This window comes from Fringilla coelebs (assembly GCF_963513975.1).
Source record: "Fringilla coelebs genome assembly, chromosome: 1".
Classification (NCBI taxonomy): Eukaryota; Metazoa; Chordata; class Aves; order Passeriformes; family Fringillidae; genus Fringilla; species Fringilla coelebs.
This window is the reverse complement of record NC_140028.1, coordinates 129971160-129987051: the sequence shown is the minus strand read 5'-3', so window position 1 is coordinate 129987051 and position 15892 is coordinate 129971160. Positions and strand designations below refer to the sequence as shown.

The following is a 15892-nucleotide window of genomic DNA, read 5'->3' as shown; positions in this document are numbered from 1 at the left end:
ACTAGTATTTTTGATATCTTTTTATCTTTTTTGTGTAACTAATTTGTTATCACTTGTCTTTTGAAGGGTTTAGAAGCCATGTAATGTACACTAGTTTTAGTTAATGTATTTTATTTTACTAATATTAAGATTTAAATATGAGGAGCTACATAGTCTTTGATCTTGGTTCACTTAGTTTTTCCAGAAGAATATTCTTATAGTTTCTTGACAAACTACTTAAGAAGTAGTTTTTAAGGTTTTTAATCTGCAAATTGTACTTAAACTTTTTAAGGTTAAGCTGTGTAATTATGAATTGTTACATTGTAAAAAAAAAAGTTACACATTATTATTAGTTCAGTCCTGTTCTTTGCTCATTATATAAACAGTAGGGTTTTTTTGGTGCAAGAAATATATAGCATTTTCTTCTCATTGTTAAACCTGAGTATTTTGTTACGGGTTTTGATAAATTTTTAAGCAGTGTGATGCAGTACAGTCTGTCTCCCTTTTTTTCTTTCCCTAAGGTTTAGAATAGTTGCTGCATCAACATGTGCTAGTCCTCCATTCAGTAAGAAATTCTGCTTTAGTATTAAAGCAATTAAAATGTAAATTGAGAAAGATGTGCCGTGTCACGAAAGACTTTTGTGTTCAATGGTTCCTAAATGAGTGTTAGATGTATGATGTTTCCAAAATACTTACCTGATCCCCCTTGTGCAATATTTTACTATTTTTGGCAAATTTCTAGCAAGCACCTAGAAAGGAGGAGCTCCTTCTAAAATCCTATGATGTCATTGCCATTCTTCTTCACGCTCACTTCTATGATGATGCCCATGGAAAAATCAACAGTAACTGGGTAGCTGGTGCAACTGCTCTCAGAATCTCATTGCTTCCTTGCTCTACTCATGTCTTTCTTTATCCACTTTTATAATCTTGTACTCAATCGTCAAGCTCCTATGAGAGTGGCTGTCTCTTTGGTATATTTTTATAGAGTTCTGATACCAAGTGTTGCTAAAAAGCCATAGAAATTACTGTTCATTGCTAAGGCAGAGAAGTGTGATGGCCCTGATGGAGTTTATATGAATCTTTCCCTAAACTTTAGGGTGGTTTTTGGGTTTTGTTAGGCTGGAACTTCTATTTGGCAATACAGTAATAAATATACTTTCAAAAGTAGAACTTGATGTTTGGAATTCAGAAATAATATGGGATATATTTTTCAAACATTACATTTAGTTTTTCCTGAGTTCTTTGGTGTAAAATGATGTTTGTGTTTATGATAAATGGTTTAAGGTTATGCTAAAGGCCATGATACAGTCTTTCTGTTAGCACAGAACTTGACAATTCAGTGAATAGATCTCCCTACCAAAAAAATAATCTTGTATTTGTCCTATAAAATTCTATTCGTCTCATTTTATTTAGATAAAACACTAGAATATTGTCATGTTTGTGTGGTCTGTTTTTTTCCACTGTGATGTGGACACCAAAAAATAGGCTAAGGATTTTAAATGCTGGGTTTATACAATGAAGGAAGCAAGGCCAGTGACACTGATACTGCACACTACCCATGTGAGCCCAGGAGCTGCTGAAACTGCTTTAGCCACACCTGAGTTCAGCTCTCCAGGTCTTTGAGGCTGACTGGCTGATAACCTTCCAGACCACTTCCCTGCCACCTTTGTCAGAGGAAATGTATGTATTATATGCCCTTCACCTCTAAAACCACAAAATGACTAACTGAAGGAGTGAACTGTTTCTTTCCCCGAATGTCTGGTTCCATCTTTGCTCGTTAACTTGCTATTCTCTGAGAATGTAACAGGTTGGAAGCCCTTCATGAAAGATAGCTACACTAAAAGGCATCAGACTGGGCCCCTTTCAGCCTTTCTCAGGTCAGAATTTTGTTGCATCAGCTGATATTTTGTCCTTTTTCTCCTTCAGTTGAGGCAGAGGCTTCTTTGGTTGTGGATACAGTGGGGCTGTTTGCTGGAAGATGAACTGATGACTGCAAATGGGCAAATCTTGAATATTTTACGGAAGGGCACTCATCAACTACAACAGCTTGAGAGAGGCAGCAGCTGTCACATCTTTCTTTCTTCTGGACTTCCAAACATGTTGGGAGCCAACTGTTAGAGCCAGGGTACAGAGACAGCTTCTCCCTTGTCTTTCTGTGTTTCTGCTGACCTGTTTAATTGCAATTCAGAAAACAAAAAATACTACCATGTGGCCCACCAAATTTCCAAAGCATAAAAAGCTAATGCCTGTTGTAGTGTTAAAAATGAAAAACTTTGTGGATACTGTATGAAGGTGACAGACATTTATACAGTTTATCATATCATGTGTTTTAAGTAGAGAATTGTTTTCTGGGTTAATTTTGACCCTGTCACTTCTCTCTTTCCATTCTTCCAGAGATCAGTTTCTTGCTATCACATCAAATATAAGCTGTTCGCCATCACCTGAAGGGCCTTCATTGACTATCCCCATTCTATCATCTTTCATTTTATTTTGATAATGTGATGGCTATATTTACATTAGCCTTTGCTAAATTTTCAATACCTCTGCATTCATTCTTGGTTTTGTGTTGGAGTTCACTTGTGTCTTTTCAAAGCCATATCATAGCTCTGTCTCATAATCCTCCAAATTCTCCCTTTCCTTTGACTGAGATTCATTTCCTTTGGAGTTTGGTCCTTCTATACAAATAAGTTTTTTACTCTTTTTATTTCATTCACCTTTCTGTATCGTGTCTGTATCATATTAAGCCCTTTATTGGACACATAAGCTGTCAGCTTTTTTAAAGAAAGCAGATGTCACTGCTGTTTTCAGTGACTTACATAGTGCAGTCTGCATGTTCCTAAAATTTCTGGATGATATGATAATGTACATAATAGTTCAAGCAATGTGCCTACATCTTTTATATTCGTGGTCACTGATGACAGTACAACATTCTAATATATCCATCCATACTGCATCAAAAGTAAATAAAGTTTATTCAGTGTACAATAGAATTAATGATTTTTGCCTTTTCTGCACAAAAATGTTTTCATTTTTGGGGACCTTTTTAACTCCCCCCCACAGAGACCATCACTTCTCCCATGCATTTCCATACCCTTGCCTAAATCCATTCGGATCTCATCTTCAACATCTCAGCAACCACCCTGTCCCAGATTTCTCTCAGGTGCCTGGGGGCACCATCTTATCTCCTTCCACTCTCAGTGTTCTCATTCATCCCTACCCAGGTTTGTTTAATGCTCCAGTTTGGACAAGAAGCAGCCTGTTCTGCAGCTGATGCAAGTTATCTGTGTGCTAATTTCCAGAAATAAATGCATGGAAATCAGTGCTGTTACGTTCTAATTTCAAATGATTTGTGCTTTTCTTAGTGTTACAGCCATTAGTGGGATCTTCATTATTGATTTCCATGACGATTCGGATATCTTTTAGGCATTTGTTCTCATTAATTTAGTTTATAGTCTTGAGAGCTACTGGTGGTAGATAGGGATTGACAGATAATATAATACCACAAACTAATCTTGTTAAACTTAAGTGAAATCATTCTTTCAAGTTATTCCTGAGATCCTGTCTGTTGAATGTAATATGAACTGCTGGCTGACTGAAAAGAGTGCAGAACTTTTCTTCGTAGACTAAAGGGTTCATAGACTAAAGCCTGAAACTACCCAGTACGTAGAGTAATGCAACTAATTTTGCATCTGAAAACAAATTAATTTATGGCACTGAGAGTTGTGACATAGTAATGTGAATATGCAGTGACTTTCTTGAAGAATCTAAATATTATATCTGGGTTGTATCTGCATGTTTGTATTTTAAAATATATTAATGACAGAAGGATACAAAATGCTGCAGAATCTGTGGTGTGATTGAATAATCTAGGTTTTGGTTTGTGGATATAATTAGATATATGAAGGATGTCCCTTTGCATTTGGATGAGTGCCTACTTGGTTCTTCTTTAGGTAACTCTGGTCTCAGACAGCATGTTTAGTACGTAGAGGCAGCTGATACAGCAGAGTCATTGCTACCTCACAACATTGCTACCTCAAAATAAAGGTTGCCTTACCACGATTTTGTAGGACAAAGGTTTAAAATGAAGGCCACCAAGGCCACCTCCCTCCTTCTTGAACAGACCTGACCATGCTGATGAGGCAACTGGTGAGAACAGCTCTGGGGAAACAAAAGTGTCACTGCAGCTGTTCACCAGGCTTCCTCAACTGCTTTTAGTGTGAATTTTATCCACATCCTAATTCCCTTGGATTCTCTGCAGTTCTAGATCCCTTGGATTCCTCTGTTTTGTCTGTCTACAAGGCTGGAGGGGCACCAGTAATGTGTTGGAATGCCAATATAGAAACAGTAGCTTTGAGATAGTCCCAGCCAGTTGAATATAAGGTACTGGGTAGCTCCTGCCCTGTCTGATTTTATGTGCACAACATAGACTCATCCCCTCACCTGCTGTGCCTGGCATATTTGGATCCCTGTGTGTGCTTTGTGGGGTGAAAGGTCTGGCATGGAGCAGTGTGGATGGAATGACTCATGCACAAAAGGGACCTCCTAGAAGGTTCACTGTGCTACCAGCTGCAGCCAGTGCTGACTCCCCTGTCTGTGCCCTGACATAAACCAACATGTGCTCTCTCCAGCTGCGCATCCAGATAAGCTCCTGCTGTCCTGTGTCATGAGCAGAGACGCTCTGTCTGCCCTGTCTTTTTGCAGCATAATCTGCTGGGTGCCTCCATCAGGTAAAGGTGAGAGGTAGGGGAGCACAGCAGCTGGAAAGTATTTCAAAGTACCGTAAGGTGCAGCTGGTTTGTGCCAGTACAAATGCCAGATGTTGTATGGACCCATTCATTGTAGATCTAAGTGTAAGGGGCTAGGTGTTTAAAACAGTCTGCTTAGCAGAGCTGTTAAGATGGGGCCATGGTAATTCCTCTGTTCATGGGCATTTGTCTTACTGGCACGGAAGGGTGCTGTGTACACCCACCTGTACAAGCTCGGGTGCTTCAAGCATATTTCAATATGCTTTTCTTTAATTAAAAGTTAAACTAATGTCTGCTTTATTGCATACTTTTGAAGAAGTTTTCTTCCTTGTGTAAGAATTTTGCTTTAGATCTATTCTGTTTTTGAAGTAACATCTAATTTTTAATTCATTTCTCATTCCTGGAAATTCAATGTTCATGGCAGTCTTCTAATACAGGTTGATATTTGCCATTTCTTTTCCATAGGTTTCAAGAGTGTAGGTAGTGAAGATATTTGCAGAGGGAGGGAGATCCACAATTTATCAGTGGAAGGATCTGTGAAGAATTGGGAATTTGTGTGCATTTACCTAGAAAGATTTCAGCCATTCATGAGGAGAATGGCTGCCTATTTACAGTGCTCTGCATTTTTTCTTTTCATCAAGGAGAAAATATATTACAGACTAACTGGAATTTTTTTTGTCTTTTTTAGGCTGTGAAGCATGTTACAGAACTGTACAACAAGTGGATGAAGGGGAAAGGAAGTGCCATTGATAGCTAGGATAGCAACATGGGAAATACAACCACCAAATTCCGCAAAGCTCTTATAAATGGAGATGAAAACTTGGCCTGCCAAATCTATGAGAGCAACCCTCAACTGAAAGAAACTCTTGACCCAAATACTTCTTATGGAGAAACGTACCAGCACAATACTCCACTCCATTATGCTGCTAGGCATGGAATGAATCGTATCCTGGGGTAAGCAGTGATTGAAATTTGGCTTGGCTGTGAAAAACTGACCTAGCAACTGCAGGAGTGTCAGCCAGGTTATAAACACCTGATGTGTGTGTGCATAGGTGTACACATATATGTGCATGTGTGTGTTGCACAGACAGAATTTGTAACGAGTTCAAGCAGGAATAGAAAACATGCAAATTAGTCTATAATCACAGGCTGATAAACAGTCTTTCATTTTATTTCAGTATCTGTTCCTTTCTTGTAAAATTAGTCTTGGGCAGTTTTAGCTTGCTTCCTGAAGACTCCTGTACTGTGGTTCTTTGAAAATAGTTACTGTGCCACCATTCTTGATGTGTTTTCCTGTCTTTAAATAATCTGTTTGCAAAGCTTTGTGGATATTACGCTGATTGTAACTTCTTCTAGATGATACAATATATATTTATTCTTCTGTTATTCAGGCAGCTTTTATTTTTTGAGTTGGATAATAACAGTGAACATTAATATCTTGATAATAAGTAAGTTTATTGTTGCTGCAGTCAACATGGACAGCAATCCCTAATATTAGCTATTTCCATTCTTTTGTATTTTTGTCAGTTCTCTAAGATCAATTAAAGATTAACATCTTACCCATATCCAGACATTGCAGACACAAGCCATTCTCATCTAGTATTTTGTGAAGGTAGGACCAAGCAGACATTGCTAAACCTCTTCTTCAGCAAGCACTATTAGAGAGAATTTCATAAATATCCTCTTCTTCATATTAGGAAACAGAACAGAAAGAAATTCTAAACTGTGTTATTGGTAAAATTCTTTTCATTGTTGTGTTTATGTCTAAAAGGGCCTGTAGTAGTCATAAGGCTTGTTTTGTACCTCGTATGCTTAACTTTACTAGCTTTCTGGCCTCTCACCATAATTTTTTCCTCAGTGTTTTAGATTCATCTAACCAGATTTTTATTTTATAATTTCTAATTTACCTCAGTTTTGGCTAAATATTTTTCTCTTCTTCCCTATGTATTCTGTATTTCTATTTTTAATTTGTTTTCATTTTATCACTGAAACTTTTTTGTTTATTTTTTCCCCCATTCCTTATTCTTGAATTATAGAAAAGAGTTAACTAAAATGAATTTAAAATAGTGTCCAGTTTTTACTTACACTTTCCATGTGATTTTTTTCCTGAGATTTTCAGATTTCTCTCAAGAAAATAGGTCTTAAGAAATTATAGCCTCATTGAGACAAAAAGGACATGTGAAATTGCACATATGAAAAGAAATAGTCATAATTACTGACTTCTGAGCAGTGCATTAGTTAATTCATATTGCATCATTATGATGGAATCTCAAATAACTGCTTTGTATTTTTTTTTAAAGTCATTTAGAAATGCCATTTTGCTACTAGCTGCATAGGACCTTCAACATCTAAGTCTCACAAGAGAACCTATTTTTTTCACACATTGCAAACTAATGATCAAAAGAATCATTCTTTTGCCTTGTTTGAATCAAGGCTTTGTAATACATTTTTTGTCCCTAAACATAGGGTAGGTGCCTTTATCTGCTGGAGTCTGGTTCTGAAAACCCAGACTGTTAGAATTGTAGCACTTGTGAGGAACAACTTACTGAAGTTGTTGACTATTAACTTTTCTGATGTCTTTCTAAGGGTTTCTCTTTAAGATGTGCTGGACATAAATGTGACCTTTTTATCTAAATAAAGTAGTAAAAGTGAATAAATATAAGCCTTACTTGTGTCTGTTTGCTAAGTTGATAGCAGGAGGGGCACAAGTGCTTTGGAGTTAAGCTGCTTCTTTTTTGATGCAGAAAGTCCTGGATATGGCAGGGGTTAAATGAGCTGATTATTAAAAGGAATGCTTTGATTTACTGATAAAGTTCAGCATGTAAATATAAATTAATCTCTTTGTATTCTGAGAGAAATTTACAATTATGAGATGTCCATAGTAGTATAATATTTTCTGTTTTTCTCTTCATAAAACATTTTAAATATTGGGGAATCTGTAGCACCAGTAACTACCAGCTGTAGCATTTACTTGCATGCACACTGTATAATTCAGTTTTTCATTATAGGCAATAGTATTATTGTAGGTGGATATAAACTGACGTGTGTTTACAGTTTACTGTGGGAGATTTTCTCAAAATAGAGTAGTGTGATACAGTTGTTGGTACACCTTTTGCATTACAGACTGAACTGACAGAGATATTTTGGGATGTTTAGAAATATCCTATCTGGCAGTGCTGAGGGTGGTGTGACTGGCCAAAGGCACAGTGAAGGCACAGGCACCAAGTTTGCAGTGAAAGGGACTTGGGGACATCCTGCTGCAGTGATCTCAAAAGGAAAGAACCAAGAAACTGGAGAAGAGGTGAAAGGGTCACAAAGCAAAACTGCCAACCTGCACAAACTTGATTTAATCCAGCATGAAGTCTACTGGCAGAAACTTAAGCCAACAAAAATTTCTCAATGATTTTGAGCTGCACAGTTATTATGCAGCAAGTATCTGAGTCATATGGCTGCTGCACTTTTCATCCAATATTTACAGCCCAGAAATAGAATCAAGATGAAAAAATTTGAAAATTTGTTGTTCATTTCTTTTCACAAGATCCAGCAAGATTTTGTTAAAATGCTAGGATTGTTTCTTGATCATTTTAATAAGTATCATAGGAAACTTTAGTATACTAGCAATGTTGAAATGAAAACCAAAACATAGTCAACATTCCATTAATGTATAACTTGGTCTGCAGCCCTGAATAATGTTTACCTGACGTACCAGTTTGTTTTAACATAGCATTTAATGTTTAAAAACCAAAAATTGCTGGCCACAGCTAATTAGCTCAAACGAGAATTTTCGAAGACTTGATCTCAGACCAGTAAGCTCATCAGCAGAGAGAAGCCCCAAGGCTGCCACAGGATAACCCTCAGCCCCCAGCCGTGGCACCTGTCAGGAGGAGTTGACAGAAGGGTTCATGGGGCAAGGTTTTGGTAGCAGGGGGCTGCAGGGATGGCATCTGTGAGAAGAGATCAGTGTGCCCCACACCAGGCACAGCTGGTGTCTGCCAGCTCCAAACCTGCCCCCCCAGTGGCCAAAGCTGAGACTGTGGTGATGCTGGTGGTACCTCTGTGATTGCACACGTAGGAAAGGATGAAAAATGCTGAACAGCATCTGTGAGAGAGGAGTGAAAAAAAATAAAACGAGGAAAACAGCCCTGCAGAGACCCCAGGACAGAGAAGGAGGGGCAGGAGGTGCTGCAGGCACTGGAGCAGAGATCCCCTGCAGCCCGTGGTGCAGGCTGGGCTGAGGCAGGATGTCCTCCCACAGCCCCTGGACATCCACAGAGAGCAGAGAGGTACCCACAGCCCCTGGAGGACCCCACAGCAGAACAGGTGGATGTGCCCTGAAGGAGCCTGCAGCCCATGGAGAGCCCATGCCGGATCAGGCTCCTGCAGGAGCTGCCCAGCCTGTGGAGAGCAGCCCATACAGAAGCAGGATTTCTGGCAGGACCTGTGACCCTGTGTGGGACCCACACTGCAGCTGAGTGTTTCTGCAGGACTGTACCCTGTGGAGGAGCCCACACTGGAGCAGTTCATGAAGCACTCCACCTAGGGATTTTGAGAGCTTTATACAACATCCACACTGGTCTCATCCCACTACAAACATTTTTCATGTTTCCCTATGAATTAAGGTCTTGACAGAAGATTCATATTTAAGAAGATAGTTTAAATTTCACTCCCCAAATGTGTATAAAAATATTACAGACTAAGCATGTCTGGAAAGCATATATGGAAATATGTTTTCTTTAGAAAAGGCAGTCTTCAGATGATAAAACACATCCAATGCCCTCAGGCTTTTTGTTTTTCTTTTTTGCCTAAGGTACGTTTTAGACCATCTGACTGCTTAGTTTGAAAGGATTGCTATCAATGTGGAAAGTTACTCACTGGAGTCTGGCTGTTGGTGAAGCACTCTGAGCTATGACATGAGAACAGACTTTCCAGAGGCTGCTTGAGATGGAGTGACTGGAAATCACGAGGACTTGCTTGACGCTGAAAGGGAAAAAAACCCCTTAGATAAACTGTCATTTTGCAATATATGTGGTGTGACTTTCAGTTTTGCAGCTTTGCTGGGAAGCTTTTTGGATCAGTGACAGATTTTCCTCATTGTGTGTTTCATACTGCTATATCTGAGCACTTTGTGAGTATTCAAGCCAAAAGTGGATTGTTGTAGCAGTTGCTGCTGGTCCTGGCCTGAAGAGGGGGGGAGGAAGAGATGACAGAAACATGGAACTTTGTGGAGACAGGACAGGTTTACAAAGCTGATTTTTTCCTAGAACAAGAAATACAAGCCTTTCTTCTTGCAGAGATTCTGGAAATTGAGGTGATTGCTGAAACTAAAGAAAAAAAAATCAAACCCAAACCCACTTCTTTTAACATTCTTGATGTCTGCTGTTCAGTAATAGTGGTCAAGCAACTCTGGCAATTAAGGCATAGCTAAGGCAGTCAGAGAGAAATGTTGGTAAATGTGCCTGGGATTTGTCCATAAGCAATATCTCTTGTTTCATTGCTATAATTTGGGAAGTAAATTTTGCTTCAGAAGAATGACAGAACATCAAAATAGTGATGGTTTCCTCTAGGCTATGCATCTCTTGGAATTTCAGCTACAGTCCCCTTTTGTTCTGCCTGTTAAAGAGGTTTCAATAAGGACTAGTCCAAGCAATTGTAATGCAGTCAAAAAAGTATGCTGATATTTCCAGCATGTTATGGAGGGTGAATTTGCCAGAAAACTTGTTGACCCCAAAGGGAATGTTGCATTCGACAAAGCACATTCAGGAATGTGTCTTCCCATGCCAGGTTTTGTTGGCTTTTCATCCATTTGCAGTCATGTTGAAAATTAGTTTTGGATGATTTTGAGGGACATGTGTGTAGACTGTTTTTCAGAACAAGATTTCTCTGAAGTTTAGAGGGTATTAGAGGATTTTTATGCTGCAAAAATAGATGTTAAGGAAAAGTATTGATGAAAATCCTGTTCTTTGCAGGTCATCCGCCTTCAGAGAAGTGCTGTAGTTGCTTGTGTTCTGATAAGGTTGAAGCTGCTCTGAATTTTTGATATTGTTTTTTTCTGGAGATGGAAATCAACAAGAGGCTACTTCACTGTTTTGACAGACAGAAGTTCTGTAAATATTTAAACTTTGAGATGCAAATAGACCTAAATGATTCATGCTGAAATCTTCAGAAAGGTGCTAAAATTCATATTTTTTCTTTATTGAATTTCTGAACATCTATTCAGTGCTTTGACAGTAAGTCTAGTTTTCCTTTTTACACTACTTTCCTTACAGTACTTCTGATATAAATTTGAGCAAAAGAAAAATAATAAGTTTCATAGCAGCTCTTTGTCTAATAAGGGCAAATGGGAAAAATGTGGGGTTATTAACCAAAACTACAGGATCCCAGTGTAAGGAAGTTTGTATTGAATGTATGGATGTTTCCAAGTAGGTGGTTCAGAAAACAACTGGAGGAGTCTTTTTTTTCCTCCTTTTTTTTTTGTTCATCATAGTAATTCTCTGAATTACTACATTTGCTTGGTGTTTTCCAATTTTAAAGCTCATTGGAAGAAAAATCATGAAGGTATAATAGTTGCCTAAGCTACTCTTCTAAAAGTAGGGGGTTTTTAAGTTTTGGCTTCTGATTTTAATATAAAAGAAAACCTCCCAACTATATTCCCTTTCTTCCACATAACAAAATAATTCTGTTCTGGTTTAATAACTTAAAGTGTATGATACACTATTTCATCTGAATAATTTATTAGAATGTCATTGTCTAGATCATTCACTTTGAGCAACAGAAAGCAAGCTTGTTTTTAATTATCAACAATTATAAAGGTAGCCATTTCAAACATACTTTTGTTTAAATTAATTTTATTCAGAAAAGTAAGTATATCTCCACTGGAATTATTCCTACTAGATCTCCTTTATAGTCAGTATAGAAATAGGTAATAAATCTAGTCAGAATAATTAGTGAAGGCAACAGCACAATTCATGTATTGTGAAGGTGACCATAAAGTGTTTTAAATTAAGGGTGTGCCAGCAGTGCCTGTTTCTTCCCATTGATTCAAAGGGAATTTAAGAGAACTGTAACAGCTATAGTTGTCTGCACTGTAGGTCACTGGAGCTGAGAAGATTAATCTCATCCTACATTATACTAAATATGTAAAATTGAATAGTATGCACCTGTAAAGTTGTAAATTTAAAACTTTGATGATTTTACAATATGAGACATGAATGCTTCTTGTGGGAGATACTGCTTGTGGTACAGTGTTAAATGTTTTCCTTTGTTGGTGTGTGGTAAATGATCTGTGCAGTGTTTGGATCTGTCCAAGTGGGAGCATAGGTGTTTATCAGATTGCTTTGTTGTCATTGCACTCAGCTGCTGAATTGGTTCTGTAAGGTCCTTTTTAGATTAGTTATTTTGTGTTGTTGTAAGTCTTGGTCACCTTTCAAATTCGTTGGAATATGAAATACTGTAGGGAGATCTTGATTAGATGAAGGAGAATAATAAATGAAGAATATGATCTCTCAGGGCTTTTTGGGCATGATTATAAAGAAGCAGGAGGTCCAAGTGAATTGAAGTGCCCTGATTTCAGTAGCAGAGCATCTGACTGGGTGGTAGAAAATAGTATTTTATAAGGTCATTTTCATCATAGTCATTCTAAAAAGATGTCAAGATGATGGACAAAGTATAAATAGGAAGCCTTTAAAAGTGATCAGGTTTTTGCTGTGACTAAATCCTGGAAAAAACTGCCAAAGACAGAAAAACCAGAGGAAACACTTAGAGGAGCAGTTGCAGATGTGAAGTAGCAGCAGTAGCATTTGCTTTGTTCCTCAAAGGCTGCCACCCAGTTGGGCACTGTCTTCTAAAGTACACTAAGGCAGGCTGAAAAACTCAGACCTTTATCTGGCTGACTTCATTGTTTTCCTTTCCCTAGAGCTCAAAATCTCAGTTAAAAGCAGTTCTCACTGAGCAGATGTGTCTGGCCTCCCAAGGTATCTCCCCTGGCGTTCCTCATGACTTCCTCACAAAATGCGAAACAGAAAGTAGACTTTATCCTAATCACAGTCTGATCTACAAGCAAAGATCAGAGCAAGTCAGCTGCTGTGTTTTTAGGTTTCAAAGCTGACTTTTTTCTGTCTGACTTCGATTATTTTAACCTTAGTAGGTTAAAGAGACATGATGCTTATGAGTTTGTTGCTCACAGCAGAGCCTTTGCTCTCCAGTTACAGCTGCCACTCTTGAGTGTGTTATTGCTTCTTCTTGCTGCTAGGTTTTTTTGCACCCAGAGGAAACTGTTCTAATTTTACTTTCCTTGGTGGAAATCACACATTGCAGAGTAAGACTCCTTGTTAGTGATTGGTGAAATGAGATCTATTAATGCAGTACACTCTTAAAGGTTTTTTATTCTATATTGTCTGTTCTCCTTAGTAGAGCCATCGTGAACATTTTACCACAGGCAAAGTAAAATTTTGTTTGGTTTGTAGAGGAGTACAGCTTTGGCCCTTGCCAACCAGAATGACCACATCTTTATTTCAACTAATTTTGTTGCCAGGTAGAGTTTGTGACTCTGTCGAGTTGATTGGTAAATACTGGATCATTGTGTCAAATGGCTTCACTTCACCCTGGGGTTAGAGGCACATGTGCCTTCCTTACCAGACAGATCTGTTGGCTCAAATTTTCCAGAAATAACTCATTAATTTTTATATCTAATTGCAAAATCCAAGCAAAATATTCAGTGACATTGTATATAGGCGCAGTTTTCCTTTTGGCCAAGGTACAGATCATGGATGATTTGATTTTTTTAAATTCACACTTTTTTTTTTTCTGTTTAATGTAATAAAGTTACGTCATTGGGACATGTAAGGAAAATAATGTCATTAAAGATAAGGGGACATACAAATTGAAAACATTTTTATGGTGGGAGAGATAAAGATGAGATAATTTCTGTAATACATTTATGGTTTTTAAGAAATATAAATGATGCAAATCACTGTGTAATTTCTTCATTATTGCTATTTAAATAATATCAACACTAGATAGCATACACTGCCAGGTCATTTACAAACTGATACAAAGATAGTTGTCCTGTGCAGAAATACAAAGCTGTGTGTTTAAAAGGTGACAATGAACACACTTGTTGGAAGTTTCATGTTTATTATTTCATCTCACATTTGTCTGACACCAATCTAAAACTAATAGGCAACATTTATGTGGGAAGAGAATTAAGCATGGATGGTCTCAGAAAAAATCTGTGTTCACAGGAAGGATTTGGAGACAAGGCTGGAAGGATAGCACCTAGAATTAGTTCTAGCCATCAAGAGATGTATATAAGAAAGGGCAGAGAAAGAGATGCAAATCACACAGATTTTGCTTTACAGAGGACTGTCACAAAAGCTGCTGGGAAGCAGCCAGCTTCAGTGGAAGCCACTTCTGATTTGGCATTCAGCTCTATTTCTTTTGAAATCCCACTCAGAATATTGAAATAAAAGCCAGAAGAGGCATGGGATCTTGGAAACAGTATTCCTGACTGTCCAAGGGAATGCTAAACTTAAGTAACTCATAAATAAAAACAATAGTGCTCTGGTTACAAGAAACTTACAGAAGTAATTGATACATTTTTGCATTAGGAATTGTTTCATCTCTGTTTTGATGCTGCTGTTCCTCCTAACAGATGTAGGAACCATAAGTAAAGCATAATTTTTCTTTGGCCTGCAATATAACAAATGTAAGGATTAATGTAAGAAATACTTAAGAATCCTAGTGAAACAGAAAAGAAACTTGGAAGTACTAATAAAGAACTTTCTAACTCTGTACAATGAATAACAATAATTATATTTACTGGATGTGGCTTTCAGTATCAGGTAAAAAACAGTACTCTTCCCAAAATTATTTAAAACAGTAATGACTAAAAAGATTTCTTCCAGTGGTTACTAGTATACTGTGGTTGTTTTCTTATAGTATACTTGGGAGAAAAGTACTTTTAGTGAAATAATCATAGTTATTCCAAGTTGAATGCATCAGTATTGGCCTACTGTGTTGAAAGCTGAATGATTCAATAATAGTATGAATTAAGTCATTGCAAATGAGCTTTAAATTAGTGGATAACATGACTTGGCTCTTCTATGTGTTGTTTTAACTCTTGGCTTACCCATGCTTCTCTTAATGCTCTTAAAATTCTTCTATTAATACTAATGCTTCTCTTAAAGCCGTGAGCTTTAAGTTCATGCCTGCACTGGAGTTTGCAGCGTAACTTTCTTTAGCAAGCTGTACTTACAAGGGCTGTCTACTTTATACAGTATGTGTCACTGTTTTGCTTTCAAAAATTGTTACTTTCACTGTCTTTGAGCATTCAGACATGCTTTAGCCTCCAGCTGTCAGAACTAGTTTCATAATTTCATTTTACACCAGTTTTTAATTTTTATTTTTCCACACGTGAGCGTATTTTTGCATGTTTTTATGCATACAAATAGAGCACAGAATCACAGAATGGTTTGGATTGGAAGAGATCTTAAAGATCATCTAGTCCCAGCAATGTGTATCTATATATAGCATTTGTTTAGAGGGAGAAATAAACTGTAAATATGGTGGTTTTCATGCCCCAAACATCAAAGATTTTATCCAAACCTGAAGAAATAGTTGTGTTGTTAGTTTCCCCAAGTGAGGACATGTCCCAGTTGTTTATTATTCAAGTTCCCAGCCTTGTGATCCTGAGTTTCTTGCTGTTTTTTTGCAAATACAGATAGTAGTAGGTGTGAGTGTTATAGCCCTTTCCTTTTTGTCACTTTTTCAACACTTTTATGATACTTTTGTCACCTCAAGTTTGGATTCTGCAAAGTGCTACAGATTGCAGCAAAATCTGGAAACTGCAACTAGAGTAAAGTCTGTCTGCCTTGTGGTTAAGTGATATTTCCCATAGGCAATGCATATTTTCACTCTATCAGTACATTTCCAGGCAAAATTTAGCTTCTTATGCCTCTGAAGTTGTGAGCCAAATTGCAGGGATCTACAGCACTGCTCTGTGAAAGTCTTATGCACAAAATACCACTGTTAAAAATGGAGCCTTGTTGAGTAATGAATCTGTGGATGTAAAATGTATTATTTGCCCATTTTTGGTTACTTGTAATTTCTGAACTTTAAGTCATGGGTTTGGCTGGGCTTTTCAGGACTGGCTTGACTTCCCCTTATGCTGA

General features: G+C 37.6%; 1 protein-coding gene across 6 annotated transcripts in view; it reads left to right on the top strand.

Moving 5' to 3' along the window:
* ANKIB1 (ankyrin repeat and IBR domain containing 1) overlaps positions 1–15892 on the top strand; it is an 88229-nt gene that overhangs the window by 27289 nt on the left and 45048 nt on the right. For all 6 annotated transcript variants that reach the window (XM_084218959.1, XM_084218958.1, XM_084218954.1 and 3 more), the window contains exon 2: positions 5413–5678. In XM_084218959.1, coding sequence (XP_084075085.1) covers positions 5491–5678 — 188 coding nt within the window. In that variant the 5' untranslated portion in view covers positions 5413–5490. The remainder of the gene's footprint in view (positions 1–5412; positions 5679–15892) is intronic.